Source organism: Cyprinus carpio, chromosome A2, assembly GCF_018340385.1.
Source record: "Cyprinus carpio isolate SPL01 chromosome A2, ASM1834038v1, whole genome shotgun sequence".
Classification (NCBI taxonomy): domain Eukaryota; kingdom Metazoa; phylum Chordata; class Actinopteri; order Cypriniformes; family Cyprinidae; genus Cyprinus; species Cyprinus carpio.
This window is the reverse complement of record NC_056573.1, coordinates 24,825,263-24,847,762: the sequence shown is the minus strand read 5'-3', so window position 1 is coordinate 24,847,762 and position 22,500 is coordinate 24,825,263. Positions and strand designations below refer to the sequence as shown.

The 22,500-nt window shown below is 33.4% G+C and overlaps 1 protein-coding gene across 2 annotated transcripts in view; it reads right to left on the bottom strand.

Moving 5' to 3' along the window:
* The window catches only part of LOC109100627 (calcium/calmodulin-dependent 3',5'-cyclic nucleotide phosphodiesterase 1C-like), a 66,487-nt gene extending 44,130 nt beyond the window's left edge, over positions 1 to 22,357 (bottom strand). The window contains exons 1-3 of one of the 2 annotated variants that reach the window (XM_042712116.1): positions 21,854 to 22,357; positions 8,883 to 8,933; positions 6,959 to 7,130 (exon numbers count right to left, since the gene is read on the bottom strand). In XM_042712116.1, the coding sequence (XP_042568050.1) occupies positions 6,959 to 7,130; positions 8,883 to 8,933; positions 21,854 to 22,052 (422 nt within the window). In that variant the 5' untranslated portion in view covers positions 22,053 to 22,357. Of the gene's footprint in view, positions 1 to 6,958; positions 7,131 to 8,882; positions 8,934 to 12,674; positions 13,014 to 21,853 lie in introns of those variants that run through there. The other variant, XM_042712117.1, reaches the window with a different exon arrangement.
* Between the last annotated feature and the right edge of the window lie 143 nt (positions 22,358 to 22,500).

The following is a 22,500-nucleotide window of genomic DNA, read 5'->3' as shown; positions in this document are numbered from 1 at the left end:
AATGAGGAGTCAAAATTGCAAAAAAAAGTTGACTATGTTAGCTGTCAATCCATAGTTTGACAAAAGACACCAAAATCTGCATTCAAAAGTCTTAACACAAAGTAAAATTTCTCAAATTCATTCATCAAATTTTTCTGAACTGCTATAATATACATGGGTTTCATAGCTTCCCAACAGTTTAGCTTTGATGTTTATTTTAAAAGCATGCAATGCTCTATAAATGCTGTTTTTATAAGCATATTTATCTGAATAAAAACATACTGAACCCCTCTGAAATCGTGACACCATGCAGTGGTTCGCTTATGTTAGCTTACACTGCTCTTATCGAAAATCAATTGATTAAGTTTATCCCTCCTTTTGTTTCTTGTGCTTTTGTATTTTTCCATCTGCTTCGCACAATGGGGCCATTATATAATGGAGTTTCCTGAACACCCCGAAAATCCAATAAGGCTGAAAGCTGGGCTGACCGGCCTGAGACCAATGCAGAGATCTAATTCCTCACTCTGGAAATGTTTTTTCTCCAGGGAGACATTCAGGGACAGCTGTTATTGAAAGCCAAGACACAGCAGCAGGTTAGTGCCGCAGATTTCCCAAAACATGGTGTCCGTTGGTCATATTCAAAGCTAAATCAGCCATGCAATACTGAGAAGCAGCGTAACCAAAAATCTGTCACTGGTAAAACATTTACTATAATATAATATAGCTTCCAAAAATGTTCATTTTGTCAGATCACAAAGATACTTGAGAAAGACGCTTTTTTGTCCCCATAATGGTGTTGTTACATAATCTACCAGGAGGAGTCTAACTGAAGTTAATCACCCAAACATTGACACCCTTGGTTCTGGAACTCAAATTCTCATTATTAAACATCATTAAAAATATAACATTAGTCATAGTAGCAGTAGTAATATTAACAATAATAATATAATAATAAAATTGAAAAACTAAAAGAAAAAAAATATTACTTAAATAAGTAAATAATAAGCAAATAAGTAAATACAAATAAATAAAATAAACCAGTAAGCAAATAAAGTAAATGTAAAAAAATAAACTAAATAAATACATATGCATACCTAACTACCGGTAAATAAATAAATAAAATAAGTAAATATTTACTTTAAGTAAGTAAACACAGTACATACATACTATCCAACTAAATAAATAAGTGAAAAATCAGCTAAGTCAACTAAGTCAACTAAAGAACATAAGTAAATACATAACTACATATATTATGCATGCATACCTAATTAACCAAATAAATAAACATTTACATGCATACATAAATCAACTAAATATGTACATATGAACATTCATAAACAACTACAGTACATACATGCATGCATACATGTCAATAATATATATATATATATATATATATATATATATATTAAAACTACATACACAAACAAGTACATTCATGCATACCTAAATAAATAAATAAACATTTACATGCCATCCATAAATAAATCAACTGAATAAGTACATATGAAAATTTTGTAAACACTACATACATGCATACGTCAATAATATATTATATATATATATATATATATATATATATATATAGATATATCTATATATATATATATATATATATATATAAAATTATTTAAAAACTACATACACAAACAAGTACATTCATGCATACCTAACTAACTCACCAACTAAACTTATTTCATAAATAAATAAGGGGCTGTTCCTCAATGTGATCACACAACCCTGGTGTTTAAGACAAACACACACATACATACATACATAACATAACATTAGGTAATTCAGTCTGGAAATTTGTTTTGGGTGCAGGGAAAGAAACACTAGTGTATTTGAATTGGGCGGCAATAAAAATCACCATCTGCCACCTTCAAATAAAGAATTTACCTTGCATTCCCTATTAAAAACAATTATCATTCGAATAGTCCTGTCTCTGTTTTTAGCTGCTCAGCTCTACCCGTGTCTCCCTCCCTGCTGTTCATTCCTGATGATGATGATGATGACGATGACTCTTTCACAGGACTTTCAATTACCTGATGCAGGAGGAAGGAGATAATGCCAGGCCAAAGTCTCAAAGACACATCAGCGCCGGGCCACTTTCATCTATGGAGATGCTCTCTGTGCCACACACACGAGCGCTTCCCTCCGTCTACTCTGAGCTCTTCAAAAGTCTTGTTTGAAGGTGCTCACCTCTTTCTGCTCTCTATACTCTACTCTTCTTCTCTTTTAAGTGAGTGTGTCAGGAAGCTGAGAGCTTCTAACCGTGAATGACGTCACCTCCTGTGACCCATTACATCATCACTAGACACATCAAACTTGACCAGCGCCATCGCAAAACACTATAAATATGATCAGCTTGGCTCATGAATATTAATCAGCTGATGTAATGTTCACTCAGTCATACTTGCTAAAAGGCACTGCTTACAGCGTGAAGGTTCATTCAGTTTTATTTTCACTCGATATTGATTTGTGGCTGAAAACATTATTTTTCTACTTGTGCAGTGGCGTAAACCACTAAAATATAAAGCTTGTTTCCCCAAAAGCTGATTGATGAACACAGAAATTAGTTTTTTTGTTTGTTGGTTGTTTTTTTTTTTTTTTTTTTATACATAGTACCGTTCAAAATTTTGGGGGTGTGTAAGATTTTTTTTTTTTTAGAAATAATACTTTTATTCAGCATGAATGCATTAAATTGATTAAAAGTAACAGCAAAGACATTTATGTTACAAAAGATGTTTAAATATGAACATTTATTCAAAGAATCCTGAAAAAAATTATGTTTTCAACACCGAAAATAAGTATAAATATTTCTTGAGCAGCAAATCAGCATATAAATATGATTTCTGAAGGATCATGTGACACTAAAGACTGGAGTAATGATGCTGAAAATTCAACTTTGTATCACAGGAATAAATTACATTATAAAATATATTTAAATAGAAAACAATTATATAATACTATTTCACAATATACAATTTTTACTGTATTTATGATCAAATAAATGCAGCCTTGGTGAGCATAAGAGACTTCTTTTAAAAACATTAAATAATCTAACTAACCTAAACCCAAACTTCTGAACGATAGTCTAGCTGTACAAATACAAAAAAGTACTTTCTACAAATTAAAAAAGTAATGTGCAAACACATTATTAATATCCAACACACACACACACACACACACCTGCAGAGCAGCAGAGTCTTAAAGTCCACTGAAGAAAGCTGAGCTCACTGACAATAACAACACAATTTTATGGCAAACTGACCTCAAATATGAAAAAATATCCAATTTCTTAACATTTAGCCCTTTTGCCTAACAAGGCTTGAATAAGCATTTATAATGCACCCATTTATTGCGGCTCTCATTGTTTTTCATAATACTACCTGGGACTGTAATATGCATGAAATATATACAATATTGGGTGAAACAGTCCACTTGTAATTAGTTTTAGTCAATATTTTTCAGTGAATGACATTGTTATTTTTGCTGAAATTCTACCATCTCGGATGACTCGGATGACACATGCAACCTCGTTACAGAATATATGTGCTGCTTAATATTTGGCCAGAATAAGATGAGTCATGAAAGGCATAATTATACTTTAAGGCAACTACTTAAGCCTTAAAATAAACCACAATCAATCAGCCATTCATTTTATGGGGTTACACTTATTTCACACAACATTTAATTAATTCAATAGGAGGAAAAACCCTACAAATGTATAATTCATTGCACTCCCACTACTTAACACCATCCAGGTTTGCAACTGAATTACATTTGGACCAGATTGACAACCCAGATATTAAAAATGCATCCAACAAATGAAATTCCCAAAGCTGAAATTCAGACACTAATGAGCAACATTAGACTTTGGGCCTAAAGAAAAGCTCTCTAGATGATCACCACCAACAAGTGGTTCTTTTAAAAAGCTTTAAAAGTCTTTGGAGTTGAACAGAATCCAGCAGACATCACAGCCTACAAAGGTGAAAGTCTCTCAAATGTCAAAGGTCAAGCCCAGCGGCCGTGTTGACAGAGGAAAGGTCTCACAGGAGGACGTTAGAAGGACTCTCTCCAATGAATGTGAAAACACCAAACCAAGAGAGAAAGCACACACCATTCGTGGACTGACTGATGCATACTGCACACAAAAATGACAAGAACCTACAAAATATACAAGATTCAGTGAAAAGGAGATAACTGTGGCATAACATGAAGGTCTGAGATGCCAAACGAGTCCCAGATGAGTTTAGGATGAGTCAGAGACCTGAAAAGTCTCACTGACTTCCAGTGAATGATTTAAAATTTGACATTTTCCCAATAGTTTCCAGCATTTTTCCTTCAGGGAGCTCGCATGCGGATGAATGGCTGTATTTGGGGTTTTGATTTAAGGTGTTTTTCTGTCCGACTGAAAAATGGCACCATGTTCTTTTAATCGTCTGATCCAGATGCTTTGATGAGAATATAACAGTGCCACACATCTTTGCTAAGCAATATTAAGAACATGCTGTGTGACGCACCGAACAAATTGAGACATCTTGCCTGTGAATGTTACAAATCGCTTGCGTCACAGTAAATGGTTCTGTAAAGTCATGTTGTCAGCACAGAACTGAGTGATTGCTACTAAGAGTGCACATGCTAATGAGTGCCGTCTGAAGGAGTGGTTTTAGCATAATCATGCAAGCGGTATGAAAAAGCCATTCAAAAGTGCTAAAAAAAATGACAATTTGATTTGCCCATTTAATGACCAAAATCAAATTAAAAATTTAACAACAGTAGGTCTGAATGAAAAGATGGACTTCTTCCTGTTATAGGTCAACTCAATGCATCATTCTTGCTTGATTGATTGTGCTGATGCATAAGCACTATCACTGATGGTGATCAAAATGACAATTTTATATTGACTGTAAGTTACTGGATTTTTTAGATTTTCCTTGCTTTTCTAGAATCAAGGAATTCTTGAACCATTTGCAACAGCATCCCTCAGCCACAAAGTTTGCATACATGTCCTAAATAAATACTTTAAAATTAAGCACAATATAGTTAACTGTACCAAATTATCATATTAAATTGACAGCCCTACTAATTATATGATAAATCACATTTATATCACACCCGGCCTTTTCTCAAAGTCTGCTTTTTCAAGGTATTGTAATATCGACAGCAATCAGACAGGTGTCTGCTAATGAGTCTGAGCAATATTCCTCTTATTAATTAACCCTCCGATAGCACCCAACATTTCATACTAACAATGCTGCTAATGAGCATAACTGCATTATGACAACAGGCAAACACGCCATCAATAACAATCATTTTAAGGGTGGCAACTCTGTCGGGAGTGCGTCATAATGAATATTTCATGAAAATAATCAAATGCCACTCACTCTAATGAGTAAATACTTCAAGTTACTGGAGACACGCTCATGTCAATGAGGGTTATTTTTTCGGATCGACATTTCATTTAAAGTGCTCTGTCAGGAAGTATTTTTTGCATGCATGCATGCATTTCATTCTCAGGGAAATTCCTTCAATGTTTTCAGAATTACACAGCCCAAATGTCACATAAAAGCAAATTTAATTGTGATTGGTAGTGATGGGTGATTATAAAACCTTTTTGCCAATAATTTGTTTCAAACCAGTGATTTGGAACACGTATCAAACTGCCAAAGTGACATGATTTCAGTAAACAAGGCTTTATGTCATAACTGTTTCGAAATATGTAGAAATTTAAATGGTCTGCTGCTGCCCTGTGAGCCCATGAAAAACCAGTGTCAATGTGGATTTTGCCTGATCTCGGATCAGTATTATCTGCATTTACACTGTTTTGACCAGCAGGCGTCACCAGTGTGTACAACAATACCCCTTAATAACCCTCTCTCAATAATGGCACCCAAAAATACAGCTCGTCTCAGCAGAGTCAGACTGCAAGAGACCACACGAGTCAGTATTTAAACTCTTCTGTGATCCATCAACTAAGTAAAGTTTTCAATTATCTGTCTCTGACTGCAGTAAAAATGAAAAAAAAAAAAATTCTGTTCAAAGTAATTTTACTAGAAAACAGCACAATGCTCTTTCAACAGACACTGTTTGAACAAAGTGACGTGCTAAGAGTCAAATAAAAGAGACAGATTCTATGTTCTTCTGTTCACACTATATTTAGTTCTGCACTGAAGTGTGTTTGTGTAATCAATGTGAATACCAGGAGTATCAGTGGCAGCTTTTTACAACTGTAGCTTCTCAGGAGAAAACTCAAAATGAATGCATGTTTGCTTTCCTTTTTCATTCCTGTTTTTGGCCTTTTGATTTTACTACTAAAAACATGCAGCAAAAGAAATGAAAAAGAACAAAACATGCATTTGTTTTGCAGAATTTGGATCCTATAGCTGAAAGAAGGTTCTGCGAGAATGGAGGAATTTTGTTTTACTTCCAAATTAGGCCCGATGGAATGTAACCTTGTAAAGCCTACTGTCTCATATTTGATTCACAAATTTCTAAGGCGTCCAAATTATTAACATGGTCAAAACATTACTGAAAAAAAACTGTTGTACACAATCTACTACATGTCTTCAGCCATCTGATTGCTATTTTATTATTTTTTAAGCAAGTAAAAGGCCTTTTAGTATAATTGTAAAAACGTCCACCTTCAGGTTGTAGTTCATGTATTGAAATCTGATGCTGTGAAATCTGATTTTTGTAAAGTAAACATAAGAATAACTTATTTTGTTGGTAATATTTCATGAGGAACACTTACTGGATTAAAATAACTTGGGTTTACTTGATTATTTTTGTGTATTCTTCAGTTTGGGCCTCTGAATAAAACTGAAGTGGTTTCTTTCGCAACTTTTGAAAAGAATTGAAAACATTTGTTAATAATTGAAAAAAAAAACATTCCTCAGGATGCTGTTCCCAGATCAGTGCATCCCATTACACATGACCAACAATGGTTAACCATAATAAAATGAGTAAGATGAACCTGACGGCAGTTTTCTCTGTTGCTTCTGGGACGTCTGTAGAGGGAAGCTCATCCGCCAGGATCTCTTCTATTCTGCGTGGATCATCTGGAATGTCCCTCTGAAATTTGACCTTCTCCTTCTTGCCCGTCCCAGCAGTGAGCGTGTTCCAGAGTGCACTCTGAGACTTTGAGCCTGGAAACAAGACGAATCAAAGTCAAAAAAACATTTAAAGCCTTTGATAAACAATAAACAACTCCCATTCACTCTCAGAAAAAAATGCGCAAAAAATTGTACCTTTAGGGGTACAGCCGCTTGTCACTGGGGCAGTACCCTCAAAGGGGTGCCCTTCTTTACCCCTATAGTGTTCATAATAGCTCATATTACTACCTTAAGGGTACACATTACTACTCTAAGGTACTAATATGCATCCTTCAGAGGTAATGAAGGTACAAAGGAGTCCCTTTGAGGGCACAGCCCCAGTGACAAGCTGTTGTACCCCGAAAGGTACAGTCTTTGTACATTTTTCTCTGGCAGTCTAAAGGCTGTCTAAAAGCAACATATTATGTCTGAAATGAAATTTAAATATTTTAAGTTCTTCCCATGCCTTTTTTTTTCAGTGTTCTGTTTCAAAATAACACTAATGGCACCAGTAAACCAAAATTTTTAAGACTAAAAAAGAACTTAACGCCTCCTCTAGGGATCCTAATTGGTTTAGTTGTTGATTCATAGTAAATTATATTGATTTGCACCCATCAATGCTGTGCATTTCGTTATCATTATCATCATGAGCTCATGTAATCATAATCTTGTCATTCAGATGTAATCTGTGTGCCACCTCTGAGTTTCTTTGGATCAAGTATTGAGCCCAAATGAACTTTTGAATATCTTGATAGATGCTGCCATCTAGTGTCATGTCCATGTCATGTTATGCCCATGTTAAAAGAACATCAGCATCTCGCTGGGTAATAGCAATGACTAATATCAGACTGAAAAACTAGTACCAGACCAAGGCCTCTATGACAAATTCATTGGTAAATTAACTGCAGCAATAATGTAAAATATTTAAGGTTTCACCATTTTAGTATCAATACTATTATAGTGGTATTTATTTTTTAGTAGTATTTACATACATATTTTTGTTAATTTTTTTATTGTCTTCTTGTTTTAGTTTTAAAGTTTTACTAATTTTGTTGTGTTTCATCATTTTTATTAATTTTTGCTTTTTAAAAAATATGTACATTTTTAAATATACCTTTTTATTAAGTTTTACTTTAGTTGTTTTAATTGATAAACACCACAACACCATTTACATTACTCAAAATTAATACTTTATATCACACTGTTTATCTTTGAGTCTGGAATGAGCTCTGGACCAGACAGGACAATTTAGCTCACTTGATCTCTCTCAGAAAAAATATATTGACGAGTGTGAAGAACCATTTTATAGTCTAAAGAACCTTTCTGTGCTACAAAGAACCTTTTGTGCAATGGAAAGGTTCTTTGGATATTACAGGTTCTTCATGGAACCATACACCCTGCCAAAGAAGCATTAAAGAACATTTATTTTTACCATGACTTTTCCAGTCATTTGTGATTACTGAACAATGGTTTTTAGAAATGGGATTTTCAATACTGGTTTTAGACATTTCATAACATTTTAATAAGCTTAGAAATCACTTAACTTTCCCTGATTTTTTTTTTCCATGACTGTGCAAAGCCTTTGGTAAAGACATGCTGTGAGTGTGAGTGTAAGTGTTTCTGCAGAATTTCTGCAGCACTTTGTAGGATTAAAGCATCTGCTATATGATTAAATATAACTGCAAATCTACTACTTCATTCCAGCCCTTCCCTTACCTATATGAAACAAGATGTCGATTTACATGAAACATAAAAATGTAGATAGGGCTCCGCAAATGTATTGCTTTCTCAAAAACACATACTTACGTGCAAATCTCGCCAGTGGCCTGCTGTTGGTCTCACCATCCTCATTAGCCACTACAGAGAAAAACAGAAATAGACCGAGTTATATGGTGGCATTTCTCTTTCTGTGTATGTGTGTGTGTGTCTCTAAAAACATAAATTAGCTTACTCTGAAAGCTTTTTTCAAAGGCTTAGTAAAATACATCATTAAAAAGCTGTTTTTGCTCCTATTTTAATGTGTCTTCTTGTATAATGTGAATATAATGAACCGAGCTGCTGGAAAAGCGTGGAAGGCTGCTTTAATATGACTTCAGCTGCTGTTATATGAGCCTTTCATTAGGATTTGAAATGGGTCTTGATCAGTAGGGGACAGGAGGGGTGTTAGTGTAATGTGAGTCACTTCTAGTAAAAAAATAACACAAGAACAAGCACAAAAAGGGCAGAGAAAATCAGCACGCCCCCCAAGAAAGACTTTTGTGATGCTTGTGTACTGAGAAGGGCAAACAGACTTAATTTCTGTATGCATATTTATCATTTCTATTAACAGACTACATTTTCTGATGGCACTATGACACTAGGCTGTTGTGGGGTTTTTTTGCACGTTGCTTTGCGGTTGCTAGGGTGTTCTGGGAGGATACTGGGTGATTTCAGGTCAAATGAGCCTCTCTCTGATCTTCTTTGGACTCTAGATGTGACTCTGGTCTCTTCTTCCATGTCAGCCTTAGAGATTTTTTTCCTGTTTGTTTTATCATCCACAAGATGAAAATCATAAACCAAACCATGCAATTTGATTTCTATCATTCATGGGCTGAACTGTGTAGGATGAGTTGCAAGGCAAAGTTAAATACTTTGTGTAATTAAATACAGCAGAGGTTTCCAAACTCGTCCTGGAGGGTGGGTGTCCTGCAGAGTTTAACTCTAAAGTTTCTAGTATGCCTAGTAAGAGCTGGATTAGCTGGTTCAGGTGTCTTTAATTAGGATTGGAGCTAAACCCTGCAGGACACCAGCCCTCCAGGACTGAGTTTGGAGACCCCTGGAATATAGTGTTGCAATTGTCATCCTATCTAAAACTAAAACTAATAAAAAAAATATATTTTTTTTCTGTAATTGGAATAAAGATATATATTAGATAAATAAACTTTCAGTTTCAATTAGTTGCGAAAGGATTTTTTTAAGTTATTCATTTAATATTTATATTAATTTCCATTTAAATTAGAAGTTTTAGCAATTTTGTTGTGTTTGTCATTTTTTTGTCATTCAGCTGAAATAAAATATATTTATGTTGTATATATGTACATACACACACACACACACACACACACACACACACACACACACACCCACACACACCCATATATATATAAACACTATTTTTATGTTGTGAAAAACAAAACATTTAATGAACAAAAAATTAGAAATAAACTTGTTTCCTTAGTAGTTATTCCTCTAATATTTAGATTTTAATAGATTTAGATTTTTTAGATTTTAAGTTGATATTTATCTATGCATATTTTATTGTTAAAATACTAAGATTATTAAAAACTGAAATTAAAAATAAATAAAGTAGAAATATATAAATATAAAATAAAAATAAAAATAAACTAATAAACATGACAAAAGCACATAAAATCACTAAAACTAAGAAAAAACTAATTCAAAAGATAAATAATAATACTAAAATAATGCTGACTTGGGGTTAGTGACTTGAATAAAAGTCTAACCCCAAGTATAATCAATAGTACCAGTAATGCAGGCATTTGCATCTTAATACACTAACAAGAGTTCAGTCGGTGCATTACTGAGTCGGTATAAATCTAGTCAGTGCACAGGCAGGTTCAAAGTTCAAGAGATCCTTTAGCTGGTTTGTGAGAGCTGCTCCTGTGCATTAAATGTAAACTGCATTAGCAGAGTCAGGAAAACAAAACCAGTCGATGAGATTTCATTTCGAGTGCATACATTGTTCGAGCTGGGAAAAATCATAACATGCATTAGTGAAGTAAAACGCCATACAGCCCCCATTAAGAGTCATGACATTTTGTATCGAGACCAAAACACACACGCACGCTATGTTTCCACAGCACGCAACCCATTAAAAGCCCCCAGAGTGACACTGAGGGTGGAGAGGAAGTGGTCACGCTGTTTTAGCCAATCATCATTAAATTAATAGGGGCTCATTGTCATGCTCCACTGGACCTGATTGACAACATGTCACGCGTAATGAGCTCAAAGCACAATGAGCAATTGATTGCTGGGCTGCGTAACCATGACGACAGGCAGATGTTTGAAAATGCCATAAAGCCTTATGATGAAATGTGGAGATTCCCTCCTGCGAACTTGTACGAAGATCAACTAGTTTATCAACAGTATTAGAAGTGCACGAGTTAAATAAACCGTTTTGCGAGTAAGGACCATTTTAAAATATCCTTCTATAAATGCATCAAGACAGACAGTAAAAAGCATCTCACACCTCTGATGTTTCCATAATAACACCTTTCCTGACCACTGTCCTCCCATGTGGGTGTGTGTTTCTCAGAAATAAAAAAAATGGCTGATAAACAGGACGGCATGTCTAAGTATGGAAAAATGTACAGTCAGAGGTTCATTATCTCAACATAAACCTGAACAAGGTGATCAGGATCCAGACACGAAGCGTTTATTTTGAGATAATGAGCACCTCATGGACATGAAATATTGATTTAAGATGAAATAATGTTATTATGTGAGAAGGAAGACATGAAACTAGCGCAGCTATGCTGGAGATTAGTTGATTATTACACAAAAATATCCGACCACAAGTGACCAATCAGAATTGAGTATTCTAATAAACTGTCAAATTTGATTTTTGATATTATTATATGGGTCAAACTGTGTAGGATGAGTTGAAAGGCAATGTTAAATACTTGTGTTGTTATCATTAAGTAAAACTATTACAAATTGTTTAATGCAACAGAAATAAAGCTGAAGCAAAATAAAATCTAAACATAAAATATATACAGACTATATATACGTTAGTGACCAATCATATATATATGTTGTATATATATATGATATATATATATATATAGTCTGTATATATGTTATGTTTAGATTTTTATTTTAGATTTTATATATTTCAACATATATATATATATATATATAAAATATAAACAGACTAATAATAAAAAAATTAAAAAAAACTGGCCAAAAAAGTTGGCAACTAATGAAATTAGGTTTTTACATCAACAAGATAATGTACAGTTCAGTGTTTTCAAACTGTTCTCCAAGGTCTCGATTTGACCTCAAATATTTATCTTCAAAATATTCCACAGATTTATAATTCACATTTTTTTTTTTTTTTTTTTTTTTTTTTTGAGTTTTCTTACTCTAAAAGAGCTGCAGAAGAAACATCAAAGACAAAGATGATACTTAAATGAGAATTCATTCAATCTTACATGCCATGCAAGAACAATACAGTTTCATCTGAAGAGGATTGTGAATGTGTATTGCATGCGTGTGTGTGTGTGTGTGTGTGTGTGTGTGTGTGTGTGTGTGTGTGTGGTCAGGTGCATTTTACTCTGGTTGCTATGGCGCCGTGGAGTTGTGCTCACCTGAAAGAATCTTTTCAGAAATCAAACACTCACAAATTACATCCTGAAATCAACACATCTGTTTAAGCACTGCAATATCGAATGCTGATGCATGAAAAAAATGACTGTACTGTACATCTAGCCATGATGAATTTCACTAACTAAAGAAAGGATCATCATTAAATGTTTCATGAAAATGAACATGCAAATTTCCATTAAATCCTGATTCTGTCATCTATTGATTTCTTACCAATAGTGAAGCTGAATCCGTCGATGCTGAAAGTGGCACTTCTGCCTTTGGTGAAGCTCTTTTTCCTGGAGTCCGTTTCTGACATTTTTTTTTTCTTTCTTTCCTGTTGTATTTTGTGAGCTCTTGTTGAGTAAATCCCAGAGTTGTGCACGAGTCTTTTGTCTCTGGTTTGTCAGATCTCTCTATCCTGCCCTGCTCTCACGCTATACTCTCAGAGGGGAGACACTATGTTTTCTTTTTCTATCATCCTCGTCCTCTGTTGCTCTCACTGTCTCATTATTTTCTCCCCGGCTGAATGTGAGTCTCCTCTCAACAGAGCACTTAGTGTACCAATGCATAACATAACACACTCTGCCTCTCTCATCGCACAAAAACTCAATGCACATTTGAAGAAAAAAAAAAAAAGCAGCTTTTTTTTTCCCACCGCATGTGATGATGTGTGTGTGTGATTTTATCACTGAAATGCAATCAAACCTATTTTGAACTTCTGCAGATTTGTTGAACACATTCCCAGAAATGTGTCTAGCTGGGCCAAGGCCGTGAGGTTTATGTGTATTTTGGTAAAGCACGAATCATTCATTTCTATTCAAATACTGTTGCTTTTAAAAAAAGATCTATTGCGACGAATTGACAGGTGGAGGCTGAAATGTTATTCGGATATTGTGCTGAAATAATAGCTGGAGTTTTAGAGCTTTGGTCTTTTTGTCTCTCTCTAAATACAGTGGGCTGGACGACCTCAAACCCCTGACGATTCAGTGACGGTTTAATATGTGACTGTCTCACGTCTGAGGGAATGATTAGAGAGCAGAAGACAATCAGAAAGATCCTTCACCAGCTCCAAAACAAAAAGAAAATAAATAAATGATTAATTAATTAAACAATCATACAGTATAAAACTCTTCATCGGTTAGCTGTAAGTTATCTTGCCATATTATATTATTTATATATATATATATATATATATATATAGAGAGAGAGAGAGAGAGAGAGAGAGAGAGAGAGAGAGTGGGAGAAAATACAAATAATATAAAATCTAAAATTAAATAATATTATTTAATAAAAACTAATTAAAAGGCAATATATTAAACTTTAATATTAAATTGTCCTTAAATACACACACACACACACACACACACACACACACATATATACACATATACATATATATACACATATATATACACATATATATACATATATACATACACACACACACATACAGTACAGGTCAAAAGTTTGGAAACATTACTATTTTTAATGTTTTTGAAAGAAGTTTCTTCTGCTCATCAAGCCTGCATTTATTTGATCAAAAATACAGAAAAAAAAAAATTTTAATATTGTGAAATATTATTACAATTTAAAATAATAGTTTTTAAATGTATTATACTTTAAATTATCATTTATTTCTGTGATGCAAAGCTGAATTTTTAGGATCATTATCATATGATCCTTTAGAAATCATTCTAAAATAATCATTAACAAACAAAGAAACAGTTCTGCTGCTTAATATTTTTTCAGAACATGTGATAGTTTTTTAGTAAACATACATTAATAAAAAAAAAAAAAAAAAAAAAAAAAAAAAAAAAGCTATGTTTTTAAAATATAAATATTTTGTAATAACAATATACACTACTGGTCAGTAGTTTTGGGGTCAGTAATTTTTTTTTCTTTCTTTTTTTAAATAAAATCAATACTTTTATTCAGCAAGGATGTGTTAAATTGATAAAAAGTGATAGTAAAGAAAATATATTATTAGAATATTTTTTTTTTAATTTTTTTTTTTTTTTTTGAATAAATGCAGTTCTTTTTAACCTTTTATTCATCAAATATATTAGACAGCAGAACTGTTTCCAACACTCATAATAAATCAGAATATTAGAATGATTTCTAAATGATCATGTGATAGACTGGATGTTACATGTGACACTGAAGGCTGGAGTAATGATGCTGAAAATTCAGCTTTGCAGCACAGGAATAAATTATTTTTTTAAAGTATATTCAAATAGAAAACTATTATTTTAAGTTGTAATAATATATCACAATATTACTGTTATATTTTTTTCTGTATTTTTGATCAAATAAATGCAGGTTTGATGAGCAGAAGAGACTTCTTTCAAAAACATTAAAAATAGTAATGTTTCCAAACTTTTGACCTGTACTGTATATGTATATATATATATATAAAATGCAAATTATATATAATTGTTTTATATAATTTAAAAAAAAAAAAATTAGAAGATGATATATTTAAAAAATAGTAGTTAGAAGTTAGTGTATGTCATTGCAAAAATATGTTATTGTATTGTGTATATATATATATATATATATATATATATATATATATATATATATATATATATATATAATATACTCTTTAATATTATATATAACTTTAATATAACATAAATAAATAAGTGTGTATGTATATATATTTTATTTTAAGATATTTTAAAATGTAATGTATTCCTATAAAAAACTGAACAAAGCTTACTGCATAAATACAATGATGTTTACAGTGAAAGAATAGAATAGAATAGAATAGAATAGAATAGAATAGAATAGAATAGAATAGATTTTGCGGTTAATATTAAACCCTATAAGCATTAAGCACTATTCCACCACCCACAAAAACCAGTGGAGAGTGAATTCAGGTCCACTTCTAACATTGCATGCATTAGAGAGTCACACACTTGAGGAACTGTTCTTCTCTTCAACCACTATAAGCTATTAATTAGATATTAATAGCTTACAGTGGCAAGCAAATCTCGTCTGGTCTCTCCTCAAAGTGTTTTAATAAGCTTCCAGTCATTAGAGAAGTCGTTTGCTTGTTTGTGTGTTTGTTCTTGAGGTCAGCTCATGTATATGATGTCTCTATTGTGAATGCTGGTCACTAGGCAATCAGCCAAGGCTTTTACCCACAGCAGTGAAGAGAACCTAAGGTTAATGTAATGCAATGTACTGGACAAAAGCTGGAGCTCATGTTCACTGTCACACTGAGAAGATGTACAATCTACATTAACTGTTTATTTCTAGTGCTTTTATTTGTTGTGTGTGAAAAATATTTATGTTACCCGTTTCTGTGCAACTATAAAAGCAAACATTTCATCTAAACTTTTTTATACAAAAAAGAGGAACACATAACAACATTGATAATACGCTGTATGAAAGATGCATTGTAAAAATAATTTTCCGAAGTTGTAAATAAAACAAAGATTACTACAGTGTTTTACAAGAAAATACTATTTTAGTCTTTCTTTTTGTTTTGTTTTTTATTTCGTGTTTATTTCACTGCGTTACTTGCCATTTCTTTGTAATTAATTGTGAAATGCGCTAGCAATTTTTTTTTTTTTTCAATGAATAAAAGTATTTATTAGTGAAGATAAATGTTTATTTCTGAAATCTGCTTTAGAAAACATGATACTGTTTAAATGAGAAAAAAAGTGGAGGAGAGAGTTAGTCCATAAAAAAACTCTAGATTTAATGCTTTAATGGTCTGAAATAGAGTTTACTGCACATTTTAAAGTAATATTAATAATAATTGTTACAATTTTTTCAAGAAATGAGCGTAACGTTGCTTTTAAGAGAATTTTGTTTTGTTAAGTTAGTGCTAGATGTTGGTAAAGTCATCTGATTCTGAAAATAAGTAACTAAATATCCAATATCAGCCGATACATCATGCATTTCCATTATCCAGGAGACTAATGTCCAATAACTCTGCAGCGGTAGATCTTTAGCGCATGGTTCATTACATCATGGCCGTGATTGAAACCATTTTTAATTAATTTCTTTAACACATTTTTTGGCTAAAAATAAATGAAAAAAAAAAAAAAACATATGCAATACACTTTTAAAATAAAAGATTCTTCTGTGTTTTTTTTTTTTTTTGTTTGTTTGTTTGTTTTTAGGTTAGATGCTCAGTCTTGCTTCAGGATTTTGCTAATTTCAACCACATGACATGAATTTCAGTCATAAAACTAGATACTGCTACTGTCTTTGGTGTTAGCACAACTCATTTCTTCGTTTTCTAGCATGATTATATTGTTAGATGCACTTCATTTAATTTAACATTGTACTGTATTTTTGGTTGTTATGAACTGTTATGAACAATTATGCTCTAACCACAAGAGGGCGACAACACTCTTAATTATGGATGATGGAGACTCGTGAGCGTCACACATATTGTTTGTTTGTTTTATTTATAGAGCAAAATTAAAAATACGCAAGGTTGACCAATGTGCTGTACAATAGTAACTAGTAAAAAGGAGACCAACAGAAAAAAAAAAAAAAGAGTACTAAATAAATAAGCAAGTAAAACAAACATCATAGCAAAGAACGAGACCCACTTTGTTTATTCAGTGTGTTGACCCTAAGGCTAACTCTAATAAATACAATTTTAAATTTATTGTAAAAGAACCCAATGTAGGTAAAAGTCTAAGATATACAGTAAAGGCAAGCTATTCCAACGCTTTGGAATAGCTTGACACAATATATTGACACACCAGTGACTCTCTGCCTCTAGCTGCTTTTGATACATAATTGGTATATGTACATTAGTTCATTAGTGTGAACATTAGTTTGAACCATAGACTGTGGTTTGAACAGAGCAATCATCATCAGAGACATCATCTGTTCACGCGCCTGTTGCCATGGCGAAGCACAGCGCGTGCTCTCAGATGCTTTTGAGGTCAGTGATGTCACCGACAGAGCGGAAATGAGCTGAAATCACATGACTGTTAATTAAAATGATCAAGTGATCTTAAAAAAAAATCCCCTTTAATAGCCTATAGTTAGTTGGCTATAGTAAGATCAATAACGTTTGCTTATATTACACTCACACATTTGTAACTGTCAATAACAAAATTACTGTTTAAACCATAATTAATTGTACTTTTGCCTCATTCTGCTCCATATTGTGAGTCAGAGAACATGACAATCTTATTTTAGTATCACTAATATACTTTTATAGTTTTTATTAATATTTTGAATTGCTTTAATGTTTATATTTAGCTTTTCCGGTTAATTAAATGCATCATCCGGGTATTTAAAGTGCACTTTTCCTTTTTGGAATTTTCAGTGTGTGAACACACCATTATTTATGCTACAAAATGGAACAGAATTATGCAAACTAGGACGCACTGTATGTTATGGTAAGATGTTTCTCCATTGCTTTAGCTCAAAATAAAATAATTTCAAAATTAATTTAAATAATTTAACCAATTTCAAGTTTATTTTTACACAAGATTCAACTAAATTTTAAGTCAGCTGATTATAAGTTTAATATAAGTTAAGGAGGCAGTCGTGTCCTAACAGCCTAAAGGTCACAGAGTCAGACTTGTAACCCGAAGGTCGTGGGTTTGAGTCTCAGTACCGTCAGCAATTGTAGGTGGGGGGAGTGAATGAACAGGGCTCTCTTCCAACTTCAGTAACCACGACTAAGGTGAGACCCTTGAGCAAGCAGCTAAAAATGGCTGCCCACTGCTCCGGGTGTGTGTTCACTACTGTGTTTGTGCACTTGGATGGGTGAAATGAAGAGCAGAAATTCCAAGTATGGGACACTTTCACTTTCAAGTTGAAGTGACTTGTAGGCCTACAGCCAATTTGAAGAAGGTACAAGTTTTTCCAGTGTAGCTGAAAAATGTTTAAGTTTTTATATCTTTTCTTTTCAGTTAATGTTTATTTCATTTCAAGTAACAAATTTTTTTGCGTTCTAAGTTCAGTTTGGGACATAAATCAGCCAGCAAGGGTCCTGATTCACTTAACCAACTAAACTTTGCAGGAAAGCAGCTCAACAAAGACTGAGGAACTCTACACTAAAATATTTGTATGTAACTGATGACTCAATTTCCTACAACATGAATCAAAACATCACTGGTATTTATCAACAACATTGTGATTTTAACATGGGACAGCCCTAGAAATGACAAATCTATTTACAGTACACTAACTACAGAAACAGGGAGCTGAATGAGACACATCCTATATCTGTAGGGCCCTATGATCGAAAACAAAGACAGAATAGCCGAATCAAGTTATAAAAATGGAATTTACCATAAAGCACAGAATGTCATGGCATTTGCCACATTTTGGATTAATAAATAAATTTACTACACACATAGTGTAGTACGCATTATGCTCACTGTGTTTTCAGCTGCATCCTCTGCCGCCTCAATAAATACATGTAAGTACATGAACATAATCTCTAGAACTGCTATGAGAGTCATTTTATGAGCATTTTACCACAGTTTGCTTGAGTTAAAATATGTGACAGGCTACATAACTCCTAAAAATAAGGGGGGGGGGGGTGCTGCGATACCATAGAAGAACCATTTTTGGTTTAGTTGCTCTTAGTGAACAGTTCTTAAAAAAACAATTCAAGAACATTCCAATAACCTACTGTAAAAAAAAAAAAAAAAAAAACAAAGTGAAGAAAGAATGAAAAGCCTTCAAGGATGTTAAAGGTTCTTCATGGAATAATAGATAACAATGAAGAACCTTTTTTGTTTTTTTACATTTTGGACTCGGAACTCCTCACAACACTCCCTACACCTGAACTCTTAAAACATAACGCAGAGATACTGGTGTTTTGATTTGATCCAAGCGTAACATTCAGTCACTGTGTTGGCTGTGTCTCCCTAACCTGTGACTCTCTAGAGATGACACGCTGTAGAGGGGAAAAAACCTGAACAACTCTGCGCAGGGGCCAACGGGGACCTCAGCGGGAGACTTTACTGTCGCTGCTTCATGGTAACCATGAAACATAGAGCTACAGGTAATATTTTTGTCACCCTTGAGGGTCGCTTTTTCCTTTAAAGGGGTCATGAACTGACCTTTTTTCATTATTTTGTGCTGTTCTCTGACATCCACTTATAATGTTATCAAAATCTTTACATCAAAACAACATCATAATTTAGAAGTAATAGGCTATTTTCTGTCCTGTTTTGACCCACCCTCATTGTGGCGGATTGTAGACTCGGAAGTAAACACCCACTGCTATGATTGGCTTACAGTTGTGTATGTTTGACAGCCTAGATCCTTTATAGATGGACGCTGCTGTGATTTAGGTTAAAAACGCATAAATTCTCAGTACATATCAAACTATCTGTAATAACAGACAAAGCAATAGTGATCACGTAATAAAAACAGTAACTCACACTTGTGTGGTGAGACATTAGTGTCTTTCTGAAAATCCTGCGATGAATTGTGCCTTGTTTGTAAAGTTTTTAAAGTTCATACTGATGTGGTCTAGAACTTCATTAAAAATAAACTTCATCCACTCTTTCATAATGTTGGGATCAGAAGGAAGGCAATGCAAAGACTGTGTTCTTCCACAGCTTGGCTGTACAGTGTCTTCTTGTCTTTATGTAACATATCCATTTTCGTACATTGTTATGAAGAGGTCTTCACCTGCATATACACTACCATTTAAAAGTTTGGGGGCAGTAAAATTACTTTTTTTTTCTATTAAAATGATCAATGCATCAATGCATTAAAATGATCAATGTCAGTAAAGACATTTATAATGTGGCAAAAGATTTCAAATAAATTTTGTTCTTTTGAACTTTATATTAAATCGAAGATTCCTGAAAAATAAAATCCACAAAAAAATGAAACAGCACAACTGTTTTCAACATTAATAATAATTTACACTGAACAAAAAAACAAAAAACTAAAACTATAAAATAAATTAAAATATAAAAAAAAAGACTGGAGGAATGATGCTGAAAATTCAGCTTTGCATCACAAGAATAAATTACATTTTACAATAAATTACACCATAAAACAGTTATTTTAAATTGTAATACTATAATTCACAAAAAAAATTAACTTTCTTTACTTTATATCAAATAAAATAAATGCAGCACTGGTGAACATAAAAGACTTCTTTCGAAAACATTTAAAAATCTTAAAGACACCAAGTTTTTGAAAGGTAGTGTATCTAATAAATGTACTAAATAAAAGTTTAACTGGCATTTTTAATAGTAGACAGAAATCATTAAAATAAAGCTTGCATGGTTATGTCCATTTTAGATTTATGCAAAAATCCATCTCTGAAAAACACTTGTGCTATATAAAGCATCATGAGAGCTGTTATTCTAACATCAAAGAGTTCAAACATAAAAACACGGATCTGGACCCTTCAAAAGAATCGCAGCGGTGCATCATTGATCATCCCATTATGAAGCGTTTTTCTCATCTGTTCCGCAGAAGTACCTGAACTCTCTAATGTGCAGATAAATGGCCGCTATCACCCCCCGTTTTTGACCCAAAATGAGCAGACACCTGTTTCCCACCCGTCTCATGAAGGCATGTGCTGAAATTCCACAATTACCTATTAGAGGCAGATTAATACAGTGAATCCCAAAAGAGTATCTCAACACTTCAGCTCACTTAAAAATATATGTTAAAAAATTAAATGAAATAGCCAATCATAACTTTATTATTATTTAAAAAAAAAAAATTAAAAACATGAATTAGGAATTTTTGAGTCATGAATGTCCACACATTTTCATAGGATTACCCATGTCTTACCAAAACATGCTTTTTCATAAAAGGTAAATTGTGTCAGAGAGTATGTATTGCAGATGATGATGAACTCGCTACTTGACCATTAATAAAGTACATTCTGAAAGTATTAATATTAATAATATTTTTGTTTAATTCACTGCTTATTTAATATAGAATATAATATTTAATTTATATATGTGTGTGTCTGTACACAATACAAAAATATTAAAAAATATTTTTTTTTTAATTCATAAATTGTAAAAATTTTCAGTGTACAGAAATCATTTTGGTATGAATATTCTAAATATCTTAAAACAAAATTGCCACTATTTTTTTTTTTTTTTTTTTTTTTCAGCTACACAACATTTTTTACTTTAATATAAAAATTTATTGTAATTCAAAAAAATTTAACTAGTCATTTTATGAACTGCACTGTCAATAACTTGATGGACAACAAAACAATAACAGTCACATGACCCTAAAATTAACTGCAAACTCTTGACTCTTCTGGAAAGATGTAATTTGGTTTTGGTTTGATATTTTGGCATTTACTGTAATATGGAGCGTCAAAAGACTCCAAATAGTACTTTTGGGGCTACTGTACATAAACAAAACAAGCAGTTTCAGCTTTGTATGCTTTAATCCACTCGCGACAGAAGCGTACAGAAACTCACCAGTGGCAGAAGCAGGGGTTTGTGGCGTGTTTGCTCTGCGGCTGCCGGTTGTTCTCCGCGCCAGCGGTTGTTTGCTAGTTTGCTTTGCGATCACACCAGACCCGCTCCGCGTTTTCCCGTCCGGCTCTTTCTGCGGCTCCGAACCCACTTTGACCAACATGTTGCGAGACTTGGTGAAAGCTGAGGTCACTGAGCCCATCTCTGCCAAACAAAACCTTCAGCTGACTGAACGTCTGCTCCAGAAACACTGTTACACGCTCCATGACTTGGATTCAGTTTCTGTCATTGCTGTCGCGTCCTCATAAAACTACGATACTAAGCAAACCGTGTCCTCTGAGCGTTCAAAATGCGCTGATCCACCTTCCTCGCATTCGGTTCGGTCTATCCGTGAGACATTTTGTCAACTAGACACGGTGAAAACCAGCGGAAATCTCCTGTGCGCTTTCCCGGGAGACGCGCGCGCGCTCGTCACACGATTAAAGTTAGTTAGAAAACACGAGTCTCTGGGGTCGCGAGCGTTGAAAACAAGCATCTGTAATTAGTCTGTCAAGTGTATCACATTAATGAAATCCGACTCTGGCGAGCTACAAATACATACAATTACATTCGCAATTAAAATGATTTGTAATAATATTTATAAATGGGGA